This window comes from Epinephelus fuscoguttatus, linkage group LG7 (genome assembly GCF_011397635.1).
Source record: "Epinephelus fuscoguttatus linkage group LG7, E.fuscoguttatus.final_Chr_v1".
In the NCBI taxonomy this organism is placed as follows: Eukaryota; Metazoa; Chordata; class Actinopteri; order Perciformes; family Serranidae; genus Epinephelus; species Epinephelus fuscoguttatus.
This window is the reverse complement of record NC_064758.1, coordinates 42435909-42458261: the sequence shown is the minus strand read 5'-3', so window position 1 is coordinate 42458261 and position 22353 is coordinate 42435909. Positions and strand designations below refer to the sequence as shown.

General features: G+C 40.7%; 1 protein-coding gene across 2 annotated transcripts; it reads left to right on the top strand.

The window, feature by feature from the left end:
* The first annotated feature begins 1787 nt into the window (after positions 1–1787).
* On the top strand, positions 1788–22353 carry LOC125891273 (uncharacterized). Of its 2 annotated transcripts, XM_049580401.1 has the most exons (26): positions 1788–1913; positions 3095–3238; positions 3399–3544; positions 5964–6120; positions 7119–8608; positions 8810–8950; positions 9042–9140; positions 9831–10119; positions 10288–10344; positions 10997–11112; positions 11321–11458; positions 12024–12131; positions 12258–12399; positions 13544–14086; positions 15102–15146; positions 15438–15517; positions 16561–16673; positions 16802–16985; positions 18047–18131; positions 18407–18552; positions 18764–18854; positions 19088–19236; positions 19461–19546; positions 19856–19925; positions 20071–20192; positions 20414–22353. In XM_049580401.1, exons 2-26 carry the CDS (start codon positions 3112–3114, stop codon positions 20631–20633), a joined length of 4944 nt encoding a protein of 1647 aa, XP_049436358.1. In that variant the 5' UTR covers positions 1788–1913; positions 3095–3111; the 3' UTR covers positions 20634–22353. The 2 variants fall into 2 exon arrangements, 1 of the variants encoding a protein (XP_049436358.1); XR_007449619.1 differs by lacking the exons at positions 20071–20192; positions 20414–22353 and having other exon boundaries at positions 19088–19249; positions 19856–19894.

Below are 22353 nucleotides of genomic sequence, written 5' to 3'. Positions count from 1 at the left end.
TTTTTATCAGAGAAGTCAGTAATTACACATTAACAAATTGCAATCAAACATTGTAATAATCGCCTAAATATTTCACTTAAAATTGTGATTATGTGCTGACGGCTAATGAGCTAAAAATCGCAAAGTAGGTTAGTTACCTTGGAGTTAGCTTAAATTAGCTACAAAGGCTAACCAGGACATCTTGCTAACCGCTGTAGCCTTATGCTAGCCTACTTAGCTCCGCATGCTAACACAGAGTGTTAATGTCACATTTGCTGTGGTTGTTATTAAAGTCTGTTACGTGTCTGTATTTTCTGATCAATCTCAGATTACTTATAAATATATTATAGATTATATATCTGCAATTTATAGAATTATACATTTTGAGACCTGGCACAGCATTAAAGTTAGCCGAGCCGGATAGCGAGGGGCGGGCTTCAGGGTCGCGGGGCGGTATCCAACTTCAACCAGACCCCATCAATGTTTTAAATCCCCCCATGGAGAGGTGAGTACACCACACGTTCTTAACCGCATTCAGTATGTTTGACACAGATTTAACGTCAAAACTCAAACTCCAGTTTATTTTTTAAAGAACACCAAGTTCGTGAACGCCACTTTACCGTAACAGTTAAATCCGCCATGTTTGAATGTACAGTAACGTTACGTTAGCTACTGCGCTGTAAAGTTAGCGCGTGTGTTAGCATGCCGTGTGTAGCCGCAGCGGCTAACGTCTTTATTTGTTTCGCCAGTTGCACTTATACATTGCACGTAACCAGTTTGAGGCGCATTATAAATAAGCTAGCTACCCTCTTCATGCATTAACTACACTTCAGGTTGGGTTTGTTAACGGTTAACGATATCTTTACTTGCGCATTGACTTCGGACATTTAAACCGCAGCTAACACTTTCACTGACAAACGTTGAATGTCGTTCAGGTTAATGTGTGAGTCGTTTTGGTAAAGTTATGTCACATGGCTACCCTACTGTAGCGTTAGGTGTAAAAGCTAGCACGCGTTCAGAGAATGGAAATCTCTCGGTTCATTGTTTATTAGCATTGTTTGGACCCGACATCGTCCCATTCTCTGTTGTCCTTCATCATGGCTTCACTTCCGGTCAGTGTTGTAGAGCATGCAGAGTTTACTGTAAACAGCTGATCTGATTTCAGTTGCTTATGTTTCATATCAGGGTGACACCAGTGTATAATCTTACACCATGTCAGCTGCTGATTACGAACAACCTCTGTGTTCAAAGGGAACTCATGAGCTCATGTTTACGACATGTGACATGTGTGTCGTGTATTTTAACCTCGGACCTCTCAGAAAAATACCACTAGCGAAGTCGTGAATACCACAACAGGGGGGCGATCATTGAGGTTCTTGCTCACACGGCAGACACGACCCCATGAAAGGGATTTGAAAGGAGTCCCGTAGACTGGAGCACATCACCAAAGGCCGAGATGACTAGTCATAGCTTGTATTTTATCCAGTGAGTCCGCCATAAACTGCACTTACTCAAAAACTGAACGTAGCATGTTCGCGGGAAAAGCCTGTCATGCACATGGGCAGGAAGTACTAAGTCTTCCACACAGCATACCCGTATTTTATAAATAAACATCATTCGGGATCATGTGAACACTGTCAAGCAGAGTCAGTGTTACATAGTTTTGTTTCACCAAAAGAATTCTCGATAACGTGAAGAAGTATCAGACATCAGTGTAGGAAGACTGTTAACTCTGGTCACTACTCCAACACAGTAGGGGGCGGTAATGCACCTTAACGCTGTTGCCACCCGCCCTAAACCTAAGAGAAGAAGAATCCTGCACAAACACAGTAGTGTATGCGACTCTATCGCTGGCTGTTATCCTTCCAGGATTTGGTAATGTCACAAGTCTGCCGACAGAACAGTAGTTCAAGGTTGAGACAAGGTTTTGGAATGTAAGTAGAGCTGTTTGTTGTCGTGTCGTTTTTCACTAACACAGAGCCCAGAGTCCTGTTTCAGTACTCAGCTTTAACAAACGTTGAGTGCCATCCCAAACCAACTAGTGAGGAGTGGACGTGAGTTGTAAAACCCTCCAACAGTGTCTGACGGGGACAAATCACACACAACATCAGCTGAAGATGAAAAAATGTAGTTGAAGATTAATAATATATATAGATCAAGGATAGAGACATGGTTGTAAGCTCAGAATCTTATCCAGTAACAACATGGTTGGTGATTTGCACTTAAAAGGGCGTCATGGTTATAGTACAGTAAATTTTAAATTCAGCGGCTTTATTCTAGCTACCTCAGAAAGGGTAATTTTTTCAACACAATCACTGAAATGCTGTGAAAAAAACTTCAGACTGTATGCAGCCACTTTTCAAAACTCACCTTCAAACTACATTTTGCAGCTGCCCACAATCCTGGTCACCCAGAAGTATTAAAATCTCCAACATTACAGGAGTTTTGTTCCATTAGTGTGACTGATCACATCATGAGTGATAGAGATTGTTATTTATTGATCCTGTGTGTCTAAAACTTCATAACAGTCACAGTGTTATAAAAAAAGAGGGACATGTAGAAGTTTATCCTGAGACTAGGGTGATGTGTAATATTTCCAAAACAGCTGTTCAAAGAAGTGACTGACAGCAAGGAATAACTTTAGTCCTGAGTAACAAACTAATTTTTAACCAAGATTTGATTCTGACATACAGCAAACATCTGCTAATTAATGCACCTTGATGCATGCTTTTATGTGGATTGAATCAGTGAGAAAATAAAACAGCATGTCTGGCTCTGTAAGAGGGAGGAAACAGAGAAACTCAGGGTTTGTTGAAGAAAACCTGCCAGCGAGAAGCTTAGGTTCACAGTCAGTTACCACAGTTGCTGACCCAGAGTTTGACTTACCTGTATTTCTAGTTTCCCCTCATCTCGGTGTTAACAAACTCATTGTTTCACTAAACCCGTTTATAGAATTTATTTCAAAAGTGTGGGTCACATATTTGTCACATTTTATGCCACATCATGAAATGTCAGGAAGCACACAAATATCTGTGACACGTTAGGGAACGTGACTTCTGACTCAAACTCACTGATTTGATCATTAAAGGCATATTGGTGTGGTGTTCTTGTGCAGGTCCATACCTTCAGGAGATGGAGTTGAATGTGGCAGTAAATGTACCTATGTATAGCTTTAAGCTGCAGGACCGCTATGAGCTGCTGGCTTGGCTAAATGAAACTTTACAGACGGGCTTCACCAAGGTGGAGCAGATATGCACAGGTAGGTCAATGTGCATTTCTGTTTTTCATGTTTAAATCAACACATAATCATGAGTTATGCTGTTATAGTGCATATTTTGTGAATGTTTGAGGTCTGTGGATGGTGAGCTGTGCTCTGAGCCCACTTGGCTTCATATTATTGATTGCTTCTGTGTGTGCAGGTGCAGCCTATTGCCAGTTGATGGACTGGTTGTTTCCTAAGTGCTTGGACCTCTCCAGGGTTCGGTTCCAAAGCAACGATGAGGTGGACGTTATCCACAACTACAGTTTACTGCAAGCTGCATTCAGACAAGTTGGAGTGTTACGAGTAAGTATTGTTTGTAGAGAACAAGTGTTGCACACTCCGGCTCTATATGCATTTTTTATTTTGATGTTTTTTTTGGCCCTTGGGCCTTTCTCAAGATCAAAAATAATACACAGATGCACTGATCTGTTCTATAGGCCACACCTTTGTCACACAGCTGGCAGTGGTTAGCTAATCATGCTGCAACATTAGGTTGGCAATAAAACAATTTTGAGGCCCTACAATCTATTTGGGCATTATTGCACCCCATTTACTGATGTGAGACAAATATCTTTCAAAAATATAATTAGCAGCCAGCAAGAAAGCTGTAACCCGAAAATGTTTGCACGCGACACCTCCAACAGAGCCAGACTGGATAGATATTGTGACTAATATTCAAAATATGCAAAGGATGACCTTTTTATACTGGGAAAAATGGATTATGTTTGTGACCACAAGAGATGATAACTGAGCCATTACTGTATGAACTGACTTGTATCTCCATCAGTATAACGTATGTATGAATGTGTAGGTGACCAACTGTTTGTTCTATGTTTGTTTGTTTTTTTTTAATACCTGTGTTGTGTTTGTTCTTTATATAAAAATAAAGTACAAAAAACCCCCCCAAAAAAACAATTTCGAGGCCCTCAACAAATCAAGACATTTTACTGCAAGTTAAGGAAGCGTAAAAACCGTGGCCAACATAACAAACAAAATAGCCCTAAATACAAACAAACCCACAAAGCTAGCTACAGCGCTCGACAGTGCAAGCGTTTCACTTGCATTTACGACTAAAAATAGGTGTGTGCAAACTGTAAAAAATATTTAGTGGCACATGTGCGCCTAAAAAAATCAGCCGAAGCAGCCTATATTTTTGTCAATAAAAAAATAAGATAATCTAACCACAAATGTTGGAGGAACTCCAGCCGCCTTCCCTCTTTCCCGTGTGACACGGTTATGGGCGGTTTTCCAAGCCACTGTCGGCAGAATGAATATAAGTCCCACTGTCTGCAGCGGGAATAAGTCAAAGTGTGGCGGAGAAGAGGGACCGGGAAAAGCGGCAGACCTCTGGGAAGCCTGCTCCGTTCTCCCCGCAGTTAGGGACCATTCGCCACGGTACCGCTGCTGGGCAGGGTGGAAATAAGTCCTGCAGAGTTTCAGAGGACCTGGGGAATGTTTCAGGATAGTAATAACATTATATAAGATAATCATATTGCAAAGATAATATGTATAAGATAACAACATTAAAGACAAAATTAAATTGCAATACTTTTTCAAAACTTGATGATTCTGCCTTTCTGTACATTTTGTATACAAATTCATTAAATAATTTTGCTTGTAAATGTCTATTTGCATCACGTTTATTACGGAAAACACATTATTTGATCAATTTACATTGTGCCCCTAAAGTTCTTTGTGTGCTCCTTACTTTTTCAACTTAGGAGCACATGTGCTCCTTGGGAAAAAAGTTAGTGTCAAGCCCTGTAGCTAACTGCCAGAAAAAATAAAGTACAATCCTTTAACTAACTCCCAAACCAAACATGAAAAAAGAGGAGAACAGGAGGGTAACAAAACTGGCAGCTCTCCCCTACAGAGACTCCTAGCAATGAACTTTAGGGTTGTAAATTAGGACAAATGAAGTCCGAGATAAGTCTCACAAAATTAAATTTAACAACAACATGGCTTGTTTTACAGGTCACTGTAGTTTGACAAAGGTCAAGACTGGCTCAGCAAGTAACAGCACTTCAACACAGATTAATCCAACAACAGCCTTTGCCTTCTTAAGTTTACAAAAAGTCATAAAGAGCTCTGGAGTGGCCTTCCAACACATGGCAGCAAAACAGAAAGCCAGAAGCGCAGCTCCTCAGCCTTTATATACTCGAGACAGACTGATTGGCTCCATGTTCCCAGCTTCCACCAGCCAATGGCACAAGAGAGGGGAGAAGGAGCTTAGGTTGAGGCCTAGAAAGCTTGAGGAGCAGCACACCACAAGTTAGTTTTACATTCACCTATGGCTGAGTGTAACAAAGGTAGTTTAGAAACAGTTTCACTCCATATTTTGTCACCATGAAAGCACTGACACGTTTATGGTCCAACTGTCAAGTGTTGCACTCCGCACATATGTTGATCACAATAAAAAAGAAACAGTAAAATGATCTCTATCCAAAGTGTTTGCACATGTTGTGTGTTTATTTTTACAAGGAATATTGGCGTACATATCGCTGAAATATTGATCTTAATATCAGCTTCTAAAATTCATTATTGGTCGGGCTATAGAGCAGATAACAATTTGAAAATGTTTTCTGATTGATGTTAATATTCAAAAGATCTGTCTATTCTAATTAAACCTACATATAGAAACACACCTTAAACTTGAAAATATTTTGTTTACTGGTTATAAACTCATCAAGTATGAGACTTAAACTGGACTCCTTCTCTCCAGCACATCCCCGTCGAGGAACTGATGAAGAGGAACTCCGAGTCGTCTCTCAGCTTCCTGCAGTGGTTTAAGGCGTTCTTTGACAAGAACAAACCCGAGGGCAGGGAGTACCATGCCTTGGAGGCCAGAGGTGGACAGAGAATGGCCCCTGCTGACTCAGGTGGGAGAAGTGTGTGAATCACACAGTTGTTACAGAGATATCCTACACAGCAAAGGTGTGGTTGATTAAAATGTATATCAGTTGTCAATTTGTCACACTTAGAAAGCAGTAAGACTTAAATTATGATTTGTTTGCAGGTGCACACAGTAAGGTGCAGATCATTGTGAGCTTCAGTGCAAATCCACCAAAATTAACGTGCCTAAATGTCCGTAGTTAATACAAAAACTGAAATGGCAGAAAAAATAAAATAAAGAAAATATGTATATGTATAAATCATATCATTATTCCCCAATGAATACTTTTTTCATCTTAACCCAACAATGTGTGAAAAGATTGAATATTGAATACAGATTGGTGATTAAAAGACCAGTTCAGACCTGGGATAGATAGAGAAGAAATGTCCCGCCTTACTCTACCTCTCAATGGCTCACCCTGACTTTCTGACCCTAATCCTAACCAGTCTCACTCCTCTTGTCTAAGCCTAATCAATCCAACCAACAAAGGCAAGTACTAGCCAATCACAGGAAGAGCAGGGCAGATCATTCCTTTGCTCACCTAGGATTCGCAGATCTGCCTCTGGTACAGGCAGCTGCAGACCCAGACCCAGGTGGAGTGAATGAGACAGAGGTAGCTGCGTAGAAGAAGCGAGGCTTTGCCGGTCAGGCTCTGAGCCTTGTTCTTATAAGTGGTATGTTTACAGTGCACAGCAACTTACCACGATACAGTCTCTGGATTTTGTTATATGTGTAGTGTTGGCAAAAATTTGCAGAGTTAGTCTGTATTAGCTTGGAGGGCTAACTTGCCTCGTTTATGAGACTGTAACCCTGAATATCCATTCAAAGACTCAAAGTCTGTGTGAAAAAAAAAGAAACAAATAGTCAAATATTCCGATGTGACAGCCAAGTCCTATGGAAACTTCTGTCCGAATGATAAAGTGTCTTTCTTTACTTTAATTGGAATATGAAGCTTGCAACATTACATCTTATCGTGTCTTACAGATGGCCATCCACCCCAGACCCCTCCTCAGAAACTGGAGATTATTGTGAAGATGAAGGGCAAAAAGAGTTTGGACAAGAAGGCAGATATGATAGTAGTAATATCCGATGATGATGATGTGAAGGCTGTGGAAGTGGAGCTGAAAACAGAGAAAAAGGAGACAACTGTGAAAGAAGAGGCGCAGGGGATGAAGGTGGAGCAAGCAGCAGCAACAGCAGTGGCAGAAGGAAATGAAGGGAGCAGTGATACTTTTTTGGAAGTCATCAGAAGATACTATAGTGACGCTGTGGATGCAAACCTAAATACGAGTACAAATGCTAGGCATTCTGACACAAAAATTGCTGCCCTCTTGAGTCCAGACCACTTCACGGACACCATTCAGACCTGCTCAGGCTTGCCGTACTGCCTCTACCTGTATGTGGGCGTGGAGCTGGGTGGAGGACGGAACATGAGTGTCGTCCTTGTTGGCTACTTCGATGAGAGATCAGGTGTCAGTGTGGTGAGGCCGCTACTCATGCTGCAGATGAGCATTGATGCTGTTGATTCAAAAACCTCAGTGGATTTGGACTCTGACACGATCATAGACACAGAAATTGCAGATAATGATGCACGCCTTCTGATTGAGAAGCTGGAGGAATGTGGACTTACTCTGCCCAACCTTGCTGCGTTTTACTGCAACGCTCCACACCCAGAGGTGAGCAAGGTGTTTGTATCCAAGCTCCAGGTGTTCAGTCCAAGGTTAGTATCACTCTGTGGCCATCCTGGGGTGGCAGGAAGAGCCTGCCAGGCCGGACTCTTGGCTTCCTTCAGTTGCGTGGTTGACCTGGTTAGAGACATCCACTATCACTTCTATACCTGCCCCTCTGTCAGTGACAGTCTGAAAGGGCTATTTGCTGAGTCTTATAACCCGTCTCATCCTATGTCTGCACAGTGTTTGTTTATCATTCATGCTGTGAAGAACATAGCCAGCAAGTGGAGGCTTTTAGTGGACTATTTTAAGTCACTGAGGCAAGCGGAGGATGCCAACCAGATCAGAACCCGGCTAATGGATCATAAAGTCAAACTACGCTTTATATTCCTCTCCCACATTTTGGAGCCGCTCCGAGCTCTCCAAGCGCTGCAGGAGAGCGGCACAATTGTTGTGGCTATGGAGCTCCAGATGACCTCCATGCTCGTTCACTCCTACGCAGCCAGTCTCCTCCGGCCCACAGTCACAGAGCGCTTTCTCTGGAACCGCGACCTGCGCCTTCTCCAAAACACCTCCGAGCTGCTCCCCTTATCAATGGTGCAAGTAGGTGCTCGTGCCAGAGAATTCATGTGGGCCACCGCTGTCGTGGATCTCGGAGAACAGGAGAGGAGGGACTTCCAGAGGGATGCAGCGGCTTTCTATAAAGCGGCACTGCAGAGTTTAGCGCAGAGTCTTCCTGAGCGTCTCGGAGAGGTGGCGCTGAGGAATATCAGCCGAGTGCTGAAACATTCTGATAACATCAATGTAAGTAGATTTATTTTTGTCATACTACATTAGACTAAGAACAGCTTAATATTAATTGAACTATAATTAGGCAAATGTCATTGAAATGTTTTATTCCTTTTTTTCTGGACATAGACTCTTGGATTTAATTATGAAACCTCGGTGTCTGTATTCCTGATTTATTCTAATGTGCTTCTCGTGATATCTGTGTTTTTCCTTCAGGTTAATAAATTGTCCAAGTCTGAGCTGTTAGAGTTGGGGGTTCAGTTGGGGGTTCCTCAAGGTCAGTTAAACACTGCCTACCAAGACTACACCAATTTCATTCGGACAGTAAGACAGGAACAGATTCATTGCTGGGCAAAGGTAAACCTAATGCTAATTCAGTAGCTGCATTAGAAACATTGCCATTTGATATGAAGTGTCTTTACTAGAGTCGCTGGTTTTGTCTGTACAGATGTTGCATGCCACGAGGCCGCAGTCTGCTCTGCGTAAACTCTTGCTGATCATCCTGGCCTTGCCAAGCTCTCTTTGCAGGACGCAGGTGTTTTCTAAGGTATGTTTTGCATGGAGATTTCAGTATTTTTCAATCTAGACCTTATTTTCCCAACGTGTTTGTGTCTAAAGCGGGATTTATATTTGTGCATGACCTCTATGCAGAGTCTATGCTATAGCGTACGCACGTGGCCCATGCCATTGTGAGCATTTATACTTGTGCAGTGGTGTGTCTGTGTCACTCTGCAGTTACGCCTCCAAAACACTAGTCGGCATCGGGGTTTCTGTGAAGTGCTGTAAAGTTGATTCAAAGAACACATTAAACACACATTAAACATGGCTTCAGTATAACTCGCAGTATTCACAGACAAACACTTGTCTTTGCTGGACACATTTTCCCCACAAAAACAACATGTTTAGTGTGATATTTTCACTGCTTAGGCGTGGGGGTTTATATGTAGCAATGTCATCATGTCACCCACTTCAGGTCATGTGGGAAAACATTAGAAAGGATTAGGAAAATAACATTTTGATGCTAGAACGTATGTGCCTCAGTCAGGATTGGGTTATTTGGATTGTATTACCTAAGGAACACACTTGGAGGCTACAGGATGATATTAAAACTGTAAAGTGGATCCATCCTTTGATGTGTTTCATTTCTGTTCATTCAGCATATGTTCTGTTCTTTGATGTCGTGGTTATGTTGTAAACATAAAGAGATTTGTGTGTTTGCATTTACTGCTGTCTTTAGGTGTTCAACAAGGCACTTCCTGACAACGAGGAAACCCTCAAAGCCACACTGCAGCCATGCATTTGGGAAGGAATACCCCGCATCAAGAAAATAAGGCACCCAAATCAGGGAGGTCATGATAGCAAGAAGTTGAGAAGAGAAGAAAAAGAAGAAAGAGAAGAAGAGAAGAAGGAGGAGAAAGAAGTAAAAAAAGAGGATGACGATGATGTTGAGGTCAAACCCAGACTGCATCTTCCTCCCAGATGCTCCAGCAGTGCGGAGGACTCGGAACACACAGACAATTCTTCTGGTAAGTCTGTCAAGTGTCTGCTGTGACTGTGAGAGTGAAGCATGCTATATCATTTATGTTTCTGCAACAGCTTCATCAACATGAAAAATTTCACTAATGCCGTAAATCAAACAGCATTTCCAAGTGTTGATAATATTAACCAATGTGACTGTTTTCTATTTTCATCAGATGTGGTTGATGTCACCGAAGATTCCAAAATGACCAGCAGACTGATAAAAGCACAAAGTAAGACGTGTAATATTGTTCAGAATCTAGTAAAAGGGCTAGTTTTATTTTTAAATTAATGTTAGCAGTAAGTAATTAAGAAATGTGACATAAATGGGTGTTTCATTTTTTTTCCATTTAAATTTCTGTGTAATTTTCCCATTTAGTTGTTCATTTTATTATATATTTTTAAATATATTTATATTTGTGTGTGCTTTTGTTTTATTCATTTATAATTGTATTTAATCATTTTTAAAAGATGAAACAATTTCTGTTACTTTATATCAGTTAATTTCTGACTACATTTATTTTTATTATTTTGGTCCATTTGATGACATTAATTTAATTGATTCAGGTTTTTAAATTTTATTTTACTTTTTCCTATTTTGGCATCTTTCGTCCTCCGAACTCAGTGTTGTGAGGGGTAAGAGTCCTCTTCATTATATGCATTTCATCCTTGACAGCTGTCTTCATAAACATGCATTAAAGACACTTACTGCATACGACCATGCACAATACTTGAGAGCTGTATTGTGTATTAAGATGACACATGGTCTTGATTATTGTGGGAATAGTATAAGCAACATCATAGCAGTGAGTCGCCTCAAGATGAACAGAAGCAGAGCCTTGGCATTATTGGTTTTTTAATGTTTATATGTTATATACCCTTCAGGTCTTGCAGGTCAAAGAGCTCAACAGGAAGAGCATGTAGTCATTGTGAGCTGTGATGACACTGACGATGACATGGTTTACACAAACACACAGCCCACCCCTGCCGAAAAACCTACTGTAAGGGTTTTCATATTACTACGGTGTTGAGTTGACAGTAATTTGTAGCACTGATAGCTTATACATACAATGTATGTGTTATACTTAAAATAATGTTTCAGCTAGCAAACGTTTCATGCCCATTCAAATGAATACAAAAACACAGTGTTAGTCCCACCATCACAGCTGTTTGGTGGCATGTAAAAGTGTGTGTGTATTTGTTGTACAGTATGCGGTGGGTGAGCTGGTCTGGGGTCAGGTGGAGTTCTTCTCTCCCTGGCCAGCAATCATTATACCCTGCAATGAAGAGAATCCAAATCCAGAGACGAGGATGGTGGAGTGGTACTCTCAGAACATGTCCTCTCAGGTGAGTCGGATGAAAAGTTTATACACTACAGTACAAAATAATGTACATAAATGATTCTCATTTTCACCACTGGATCTCCATGTTTGGTACCAGATAAGTTACAGTAACAACACAGACTACAGTGTTAATATGACGGCGTGAACAGGAAACATCATCAAAACGTCAGATCTTCAATTTCAATTTAAAGTGGAAATAGAAAAGATTTTGCTTTAACTTATCGTTATGAAGTAAAGTTGGTTGCACAATGTAATGGCTATAGAATTGTGAGTGAAGCTGTAATACACTACTGTTGACAGTGTGTGTGAAGCAGCAAAAAGTTTGCCATTTGGTTACAGACTATGGAGCCTCCCTGTTACTATTTTACTACCTATACTTTTATAAGTATAGGTGAAACTCTGGTAGTAGTTGCCAGGCTCTGAGGAAAACAGTAAGCGGTTGTCTTTGTGAGGGCAAACAGTAACACCACCCGGAAACGCAAGAGGGCAGAAAGTTGAATAGTTACTGATATATATTAGTGTTTTATCTATTTTGTTTTTCTGCTCTGATTTCTCGTCTCCTGTTCCAGGTCGCTTTGCAGGCTCTGAAACCATTCGCTGCCTTCACCCAGAACTTCTGTTCGAAGTCTTGCGCCATTCTCATCACCTACCGAGAAGCCATCTTCTTGTCCCTTCAGGTCTGTGTGTCTCTCTCTATTCTCTGATTAACATAAACAGGATCAAAAGGGTCAAATAACTGAGAAAGTGTTAATTTGATGCATACTTGCTCTCCTGCTTACATGTCTGTTTCTGTGTCTCATCAGGAGGCAGCTCTGCGTTGTAAGAAGCAGTTTTCAGCACAACTCGGGGACAGAGATGAGCTACTGAAACAAATGTTAGACTGGGCCTTTGGAGGCTTTAAACCCGAGGGACCAGATGGACTCAAACCAACAGCTGCCACAAATTGTATGAACATGTGAACTATGAAAAGCTTGAAAAGATTTACTTATTAATTCCACACCGCAGTGGGTGAAATGAGTCTTTCTCAGAGTTAAACTCGGAGCACTTAACAGAATTTAAACATATTATATATCTATTTCCATGTTTTTGTATATTAAAAACTCATTTCTTAAATGGATTGAAGTGAGATTAACGTTTGAGCAATCTGTGTTCTAAGGCAGGTTTTTTTTTTTTTTTTTTTTAGTATACTGGCATTGTTACAAAGGTTCTCTCACTTCTAGAAGACTAGTCCCATCAGTTCAGCTCTCTGTAGTGCTCACAGATTCCCAACTTTTAAACCAAGCTCACAGTAATATTCCTCAAACACAACTATGCTGAAAAAGCACACTAGAGTTAAAACATAGGATCTTGGGCTCCTCAGAATCAGGTTTACTGCCAAGTAGATTTTAATATACAAGGATTTACTTTGGTAATTTGGTGCATAACAATAAAGATGGTAAGATAAAATAAAAATGAAAGCGTGTGGTGCAAACATAGTCCTGCCAGTGAGGGTTCTGAATCTTACTGATGAGGTTTTAGTCCTGATGAATCACAGCCTCGTGGTGGTGGTGGTGGTGGAGGGGAGGATCCTGCAGGCTTACAGGATGGGAGTTTGCAGCTAATCACCCTTTCAGATTGTCCTTGTCCTTGGCTGTTGCAGCTGTGTACCAGATGGTAAATGGACCTGCACTTGTATAGCACCTTTCTAGTCATCTGAACAGTCAAAGCGCTCTTTACACTATAAGTCACATTCACCCATTCACACACTGGTGGCCGAGGCTACCATACAAGGTGCCAGTCAGTTTTTAACACACTCACACACCGATGGAACTGCCATTGGGAGCAATTTGGGGTTCAGTATTTTGCTCATACTTCAACATGCAGACTGATCTTCTGATTAGTGTACGACCCGCTCTACTGTCTGAGCCACATCACAGATGGTGTTGGAGTCAGTGATGGCGTTGTAGAAGTGCGCCATCATTGTCTTTGGAAGTTAGAATGCAGCCAGATAATAATTGGTAGCACCTATGTAAGGTAAAACAGCCACACAGGGTAACTGTTTACTGTTTAAAATATCTGATGGCCACATGTATGATTGTCTATTGCACAGATGTTACTAAAACAAACAGCAGACCAAAGGTGAGGCAGAAACCCTTCCAGAAGGCCAGCTCCTCTTCCAATTTCAACTCCTCCAGCAAGAGCAACATCAGTGACATTGAGCCGGAAGAAATGTCAGTCTCGGCGACCAAACCGCAGTGCAGCTTAATGGAGAAGTCCTCCCCCAGAGGTGGAGGTGGAAAAACATGGGAAGCATGGCAAGAAGAATTTGATTTTGCAGAGAACAGCCCCAGAGGAGTGCTGAAGGAGAAGGGATCCAGAGGAGGATGCACAGCAGAGACGGGGAGACAAGAGAAGGGAGGATGGGAGGGAGAGAGAGATGACTGGGGAGGAGGGTTGGACAAGGGGAAAGGAGCGGGCAGAGGAAGGGGTAAAGGAGGGAAGGTTCAGAAGAAGAAATTTAGTCTGTTTGATGGAATTGATAATGACATGTCACCAGACTTTGTGCCTTATAAGAAGAGGACCTACAACAAATCTTACAATAAGGTCCATGCGCCGACCAGCACCTACACCCAGCCGGACCAAAAACTCAGAGGTACCACACACAATTTAATTCTGTCATTAAAGGGAAAATTCGTCACTTTTTTATGTGTATTTTGAATCAGTGTTGATGGTAAGCGTAGTCGATTGTCAGAAGGAGTCAGAAGTCTGCGTGAAATGCATCCTGGTATATGTAGGCACTGCTAGCACAGCTCTGTGAGCAGGAGAACTCTGCTTTCTCTGTCAGTGGAACGTGCACTGAGGAATGCATTGCTTCCTTTCACTACGTTAACCATTAACACTGATGGGAAGTCCACAAAAAAAGGTGGCAGATTCTGCCTTTTAAACATGAATTTGAATACAAGTATTTGATACCAAACATGTTTCAATGACTGAGGGAAATCACAAGATTAACATGATTTGCAAACAAAATGTATCTAGATCTGGATCTAGGATCTATTCGGCATTCTTTGTGTATGAAGTCCTTTAGTTCTTAATAACCACCGCTTGATTCACTGACTGTTTTCACAACTGAACTACTTAATCAGACTGCAACATCAAAAGTTAAGGAATCTCTTAGCTGGTAAATACTTTAAATGCATCAAGCATTTGCTCATGATGTCCAATCAAATGCAATCAACTGTGTAAATGGAGTCAAAAGCATCACAAGCTGAAACATGACTTCCAAAAAAAGCAATTTTATGGGCTGAAATGAATCGTTTTATTCCAGTATGTGACCTGGAGAAATGTTTCAGCATGTCCATTCATCAAGTTGAGGATATGTGGACTTATGCCAGTTTAACTGATGTTATTTGGTTATTTATTCAAACCTTGTAGGCAGAAAGTTTTATAATTTGACCTATATGATGTTGTGTTTGTTGAGCATGTAATGGTACACATGTAAGCTTTCTCAGTTAGTTACCGGCTGCAAACACTTAGCTACAACTCTACGTGAGAACTGGTTTGAATAATGCAACATGTTTTAATTTACCCATGCAAGAGAATCAGAGAGTTTAAGTTGTTGATGTGTTTGGCCATTATCAGTCAGTTATCGTTTTCTGTCCTTGCAGAGGAGACCATTCGTCGGATCATGGACATGAAGCTGGACATAGACGGTGAGCGTTGAAGCGTATTGTATTTCATTTTGATTCTGAATTCATTCTCTTCTATGCATTAATTTTTTATTTTGTAGTGGTAACTGGTGAAATGATCAGCCAGTTGAGTAGTGGCTGTGTTTGCTTGTGCTCAGTATTGTAATCCTCAAGTATCTCTCATTAAGCTTCTGTGTGATGATGATGATGTTGAGGTAAGCATGCTGTCTTAAGAAGCTATATTTGCATTTTGGATCTGTATAGATGATATCACTCCTTCAGTCAATCATTTGTATGTTTGTATTTTGTCTGCAGGCTTCTGTTTGTGTTGTGGAACTGAAGAAGTTGAGATTCACCACCCTCTGTTTAAAGGCAGCCTCTGTCTGGAGTGCAAAGTAAGGACACATCTGCTTCTCTTTATGTTACGACCACACACTACACACTTCCTGCAGCAATGCAAATATGAAGCCAAAATATCCCGGATACAGGTGCTGCCATCTGTCACTGGTGATGTCATTTGGAGCCAGAGCACAGCAGTGATTAGGAAGTGGAGCCGCGTGGTGTCTAGTTCGAGGCTGTACACCTGTCTGACCCAATTGTGAGCAGCGCTATCGATTGGGTGCACAGTGTTTGGCACATACAGCTGTCAGTCATGACGTCACACCCCCTTTTCATAGCATCACATAACTAATTAATAGTTATATTAATTAATAGAATATACCTCAGTAAGAAAATAACTGCCTAAAATGACAGAAACCATCTTTGGAAAAAATGTACTTAATGTGATACTGTAGATCTTTTAGTTTGGCCCATGTTCCATCCACAAACATGGTGGGGGTGAAATTCATGACCGAATCTGCAGTCAGTCACCAGGGGCCGATGGAGATGTTTTGGCCTCACTCATGGGGGAGCTGTTGTGCCGTTCATCTTTATATACAGTCAGTGACAGGCAAATATGGCAGGACATATTCGCAGGCAACATAGAGAAATAGATATGACTGGGAAAAAAGCAGAATGTGATACTTAAGGTACCGTTTTGTGTTTAACAGTTTGTTCCCAATTGACAGGTGAAATAAATTATTATTATTACCCTTTGAAATAAATTATTTAAATGTGATCATAGGGCCTTCATGTGGTATATTCCACCTCCCCAAAAGAATATGGCAGTTATATCACACCTGATATCATGGAGTCTATCTTTTTAATTAAATAAGAATAAAAGTAATGACGTGTCAATCTTAACAAATCAAGATTCGTTTGTCTAACAATTCCAAAGCCTTCAGTCCAGAAAAAAAAAGAGTTTAAATTGAAAATTACATCAAATCGTGACTTTAAAATCCACATTCTAATCAAATTTTGAAAACTCATGACTCCCCCAGCTATAAGTCTTTCTAACTTTCCCTCACCACTGTCTGTGATGCTGTCTGTGTCCGTGTAGGATAACTTAAGAGAAACTCTGTATCGTTACGATGAGGATGGATATCAGTCCTACTGTACCATCTGCTGCTATGGCATGGAGGTCATACTGTGTGGCAACGATAGCTGCTGCAGGTTGGTCCGCTCATCTCATTCTGTACATCGTAATCGCTATCTAAAGAAAAGGTAAAGATGGAAGTTTTTCCCCTTTGTTTAATTGTGTTTCCATCCCGTCTTCTTCTTCTCCTCCTTTATATTTGCAGATCATATTGCGCAGACTGTCTGAACATCCTCGTCAGTCCGGGGACGTTTGAGGCGTTGAAGCTGCTCGACCCATGGAACTGCTACTTGTGTCAGCCTCATCAACCCCACGGTGCTCTGACTCCCAGACAGGACTGGAGCATTCGTGTTCAGGAGTTATTTGCCAACAACAGTGGCATGGAGTTTGTGAGTGATTCTTTTTAAGACATTTTAATGACAATGCATCCCCTGCTCTTTTAATCTTTTAAAATGTCTGTGAGTATTAATCCACCACTATGCAGTAACAAGGTAATTTGTGTGTGGTTTACATTCTTAATAATAAAAAAATTGTTACAATGGCTGAGTTACCTGTTAGGGCTGCAACTTACTGTCATTTTCTCAAGTCATTCTGCCAATTATTTTCATTATTATTTGTGTTGTTTATAAAAGAGAATCAGAAAATAGAGAAACATGTCAATTTAAGATGATGAAAAACAGAGAAAAGCCGTTTTTGCCTAAAAAAAACATCTTAAATGATTAATTGATTTTCAAAATAGTTGTCAGTTAATTTTCTGTTAATCCAAAAATTAATTATTCGAATACTTGTTTAGTGCTAATCTGCTTTATTTCACTAAACTTCTGGTTTTGGTATCTACTCTTATTTTGCTCTTTATTCTTTTTTATTGTGTCATGTGGTTTTAAAGGTAGGATCTTAAATTTGCTTTTTAAATTTACAGTAGATTTGTGATGGGGTACGTTTCAGATGGAAATAAAAAAAGTGTTTATAAAATACATTAAATTTGTCTTAGCAGACAACCCATAAATACACCTTGGTATAAGAATTGCTCACCTGGTTAACTAATATATGCTGAGCCTGGGTACGATTCCAAGCTTGTGGCCCTTTGCTGCATGTCTTACCCTCTTTCTTACCCTTCCTGTCTATCTGTACTATTTAATAAAGGTGTAAAAAGACAAAAAATAATCTTAAAAAGATATATGAACAAATAAAAGGTACTAAAATCTATATGCACTAAAGAAAAAATTAGAAAAAAATGTTACAAAATTCTGACAAAAGGAGGACGTTAATAGTGAAATACACAAATTGCACATATAAAGATCTTAGTCTTGTGAACTGTGGTGGCAAAATAACTATTCAATAAGCAAAAACAAACTATCAACAGAAGTAATTGAATTTCCTTTTTTTCCCTCAAACACAGGTTTCCATTAATTAACTCAGCTGCCACATTGCTTTTTGTTTTATTTTGTAGGAGCCCCATCGTGTTTACCCATCCATCCCTGCAAACCTGCGCAGACCGCTCCGGGTTCTCTCACTGTTTGATGGCATAGCAACAGGTGAGTTCACACACCTGGGCCTTGTTTCCCAATAACAATCGATTTCAGAAGTTAAGAACATTTGCACAAGATGTAAACATTCATGGCGTCCTCGTCTGCTGAGATGTAATGTGGGCTAGCTCAGTGGTGCCAGGTGAAGTAGCGGTGAAGGCGTGTTTCCCTCTGCGCTGTGATTCGTTTGGTGGCTATAGTTTGGTAGAATAAAAAAAAGATGGATTGAAATAGATGTCTGATAGAAGTTTACAGCCTGAATAAGTGTGTCTGTATTTTTTCAGGCTACCTGGTGCTGAAGGATCTCGGCTTCAAAGTGGAGAAATATGTTGCCTCAGAGGTTTGTGAGGATTCACTTGCTGTGGCGGCTATCAATCATGATGGGAAGATCATCCATGTTGGTGACGCCCGGTACATCACCCAGGAACATGTGTGTTCTTTTTTCCATATATTCACATCGTCATGAACAATTTGAAATGTTAATATTCGTCTTCCTTCCTTCATATTTCTCTGTTTGAAATTGTTTGTTTATCTGTCCCATTGAAATCATTTGTTTGTTTTAGTTTCTCTCTTGTAACTGAAATGAAAAATTAGCCCAATACTGAACTTAACCACTTTCTTGTTCCTCTTGTACGATCAAGATCGAGGAGTGGGGTCCGTTTGATTTGCTGATTGGTGGCAGCCCCTGTAACGACCTCTCCATCGTCAACCCGTTCAGAAAAGGCCTCTATGGTACGTAACTATGTTGTATCCATGTCAGCTTTAAATATAATCACTGTCAACATGAATTGATTAATTATTGTGTTCATAAGCACCAAGTTAAAATGCCAACCAGTCAGTGCTACTTCCACATACTTTTTTTTTTTTTTTTTAAACTTTTTGTAAAGACAAGTTGTTATGCAGATGCTGTATATTCATGTTTGAAGATATTGATCTAAGCTGTGATTCCCTCCTCTCTCCTGCAGAGGGCACTGGCAGGCTGTTCTTCGAGTACTACCGCATCCTCCAGCTGCTGAAGCCCAAAGAGGAAGACCCCAGGCCGTTCTTCTGGCTGTTTGAGAATGTGGTCTTCATGAACACGCATGACAAAGTCAACATCTGCCGCTTCCTTGAGGTTCACGTTTCGAGTTGTGTTTGGTTTCTAGTGGATCTTAGCTCCAAAGTGCTCTCCTCCTCTTCTTCTTCTTCTTCTCTCCTTTTATCCTGTTACTTCTTACCCTCCTCTCCCTGCATGTTGTCTTCCCACCTCTTCCTTCCTACCTCTTTTTCTCTGACTTACATTAGATGTATTGAACTCCAAGAGAATAAATGTTGCCTGTATCTGATTCTTCTCAACAGTGTAACCCAGTGCTGGTGGATGCAGTCAAAGTTAGCCCTGCTCACAGATCGCGTTACTTCTGGGGAAACATCCCGGGGATGAGCAGGTGAGACTTGTAACTAAACATGAAATATAAGGGTTAAATTACTCAAGAGTAATAGTTTCACATTCTGTTTTTTGGCTGGAGTAATTGGTGTCAAGTATTGTTAAGTATTCAATAGTTTTTGCTAATTATTTGTCTGTTTAAGTGTTGTAACAGTCATTTTGCTTTTATATATTATTTTTTGTCTCTTTTATTTCCCTCTTTTCTTATTCCTTCATCTCTGAACTTCTGTGTTGTTTTTAGAAGTTGAAAAGCAGAGGATAAAAATTATAACAAAGGTCACTTGCCTGTTTTCTGCTCATCCTCCATCAGGCCCATTACAGCGTCCCAGAACGACAAGCTGAATCTCCAGGACTGTTTAGAGATCGGCAGAGAAGCCAGGGTCAGTGACTGAACCTGCTGGCTCACTTTTATTCAATTAGTCCCTCTATTTTAGGGAATTAATGTGTCTTTTTTCCTAAACAACTATGACAACACTGTATGTCAAGGTACAAATAATCACTCACTTCATGCTGTTTTTGTTCCAGGTCACGAAGGTGAGGACGATCACCACCAATCCAAACTCTCTGAAGCAGGGCAAAGATGTGTCTCTGCTGCCTGTCATCCAGAACGGCAAAGAGGACAACCTCTGGATCACTGAACTAGAAAAGTAAGCATCAGTTAAAGGGTTTAAGAGTGTGTGTGTGTGTGTGTGTGTGTGTGTGTGTGTGTGTGTGTGTGTGTACATGTGTGCATGCGTGTGTGTACAAATGACCGGTGATTCGCTGAATTGTCATCATGATAAAAGAAAACATATTGCAACTCTTAAGTTTAGCACACTGAGACTTCAGCTAACATACAGTACGTGATTTCTTCCTTGCTCTCCACCAGGATCTTTGGTTTCCCCAAACACTACACAGACGTGAGGAACATGAACCGGCAGCAGAGGCAGAAGGTTCTGGGGAAGGCCTGGAGCGTGCCGGTTATCCGTCACCTCTTTGCTCCTCTAAAGGATTATTTTGCCTGTGAGGAGCTGCCTCCTTTGACCACCTCCAACTCCTCCACCTCATCATCTTCCCCTGCCTCTCCAGAACCGCAGCAACTGAGATAGGGGAGGTATTGTTTTATATAGTATAGTATGTACAGGAATGTGTGTGTGTTTATGTGGAGAGGTATTTTTCCCACCACATGTCATATAAGAACTTGGTGGAACATAAATGAACTATGCAGTCTCCTACCACTTCAGAAAGCCAGCTTACAGACAGACTTTTGTGGAACACTGACACTGAGCCATTTTGTTTGCTGTTCACTTGAGTTGTGTTGTGTCACACAGGCAGTTTGTGTACACAGCCACCAGTCACTGTGGCCTTAGAGCTGCAAAAAAGGCAGATCATACTTCCTCTTGTTAGTGGCCTAACTCTGCTAATGTTCCTCCTCAACCTTTCCACTGACAGGAGTTAAAAGGCACTAACAAGCCTGTCTTTTTTTCTCATGAATGCTACTGACATGCAGCACATTTCAGCTTGCAAGGCTAAAAAAGACCAGACCCAGACTGCAGCTGCTGTGAGAGGCAGCAAAACATCCTTTCATTTTATAGTTACAGTTTACTAATAAAACTCTCCACAGTATGAACAGTGGTTACATGAGCCTCAAAACCAGATACAACTCAGCCCTGAGCAGAGTAACTGCCTTCTACTGACCAATCAGACTGGAGTGTTCACAGCTCCACCTTTTAGTACCAGATCTGTGTGCTAGGTACCCCAACAGAGGGGGGACCAAACATGGGGATGGTGTGGAACGGTTCTGTTGGTACCATCCACAGCTTTTCACTGTGGAAACAGAAAAAAACGAACTGAACTGAACTGCTCGGTGGAAACGAGGCCTTTACTATGTGGACCTTGAACTTTTGGCTTAAAAAAAAAAAATCTGGACCAATTGGGAACCACTAATCTAAACTGTTTGTATTGTTAGTATTTAACATGAATATTGATCACATACTCTCAGGTTATACATGAGTCCACAGATGGGATATATTTTTGTGATTTTTAACCATTTTAAATGAATAGATAACTATGATGTGTTGCTCATAAAAATTATGTTAATATGGTGGATGTTAACCATGAAGACATTTTTCGTCTGTCATACTCCACCTGTACATAAGTTATTTTTTTTAAACTGTGAATCATGTTGAACTTTGAGCCTCCTTGCTGCTTCACTGTGATATTTGAATGTTTGGGTATTTTTTTTTATTAGATGAACATCTACTATAGTTTTATTTGACAAAGTGTGTTCTGTGTGTGTGTGTGTGTGTGTGTACACGTGTGCGCGCGCGCACACTGCAACTTTAACACCGACTAAACTGTGATGGACACAGTGCTGCTAACGTGCTGTTATATATACTATAACAAAACCATACTGATGTTTACAGTTACCTGCTGCCTAAAAGATTACAAATGACTTAACTGATACCAAATGTTTACATTTCACACTGTTCTTTTGCTGAGAAAGTGTTAGTGATGATCCTTGACCTCTGAGACTAATATGGAATACTGTGATCTCATCTGACTGATGGTTGTAAAATGAATGTGGTTTTCTCAGAGCTGTTTTTTGGGGTGAAGGGGTGTAAGTGTACAGTGTTATTGCACCAGAGGGATGGAGTCAGAGGTAAGACGGCAAATGTTCAGTCTGTAACTGCGGGGGTAAAACTGAAGTTTCCATCCTGTTATCTGTGTACTGTAAACTGTTTTATTGATATTTTTTAATGAAAGACATGTTTGGCAGTGATTAATGACAAAAAGGTTATTTTTGTACTTGGGAGTGTTGAAAAAACA

Excerpts from the sequence above, each read along its gene's own strand:
- LOC125891273 (XM_049580401.1), top strand. The coding sequence starts at position 3,112 with ATGGAGTTGAATGTGGCAGTAAATGTACCTATGTATAGCTTTAAGCTG. Across the intron at positions 3,239-3,398 it reads GGTGGAGCAGATATGCACAG|GTGCAGCCTATTGCCAGTTG; the intron begins GTAGGTCAATGT and ends CTGTGTGTGCAG. Across the intron at positions 10,120-10,287 it reads ACACACAGACAATTCTTCTG|ATGTGGTTGATGTCACCGAA; the intron begins GTAAGTCTGTCA and ends TATTTTCATCAG.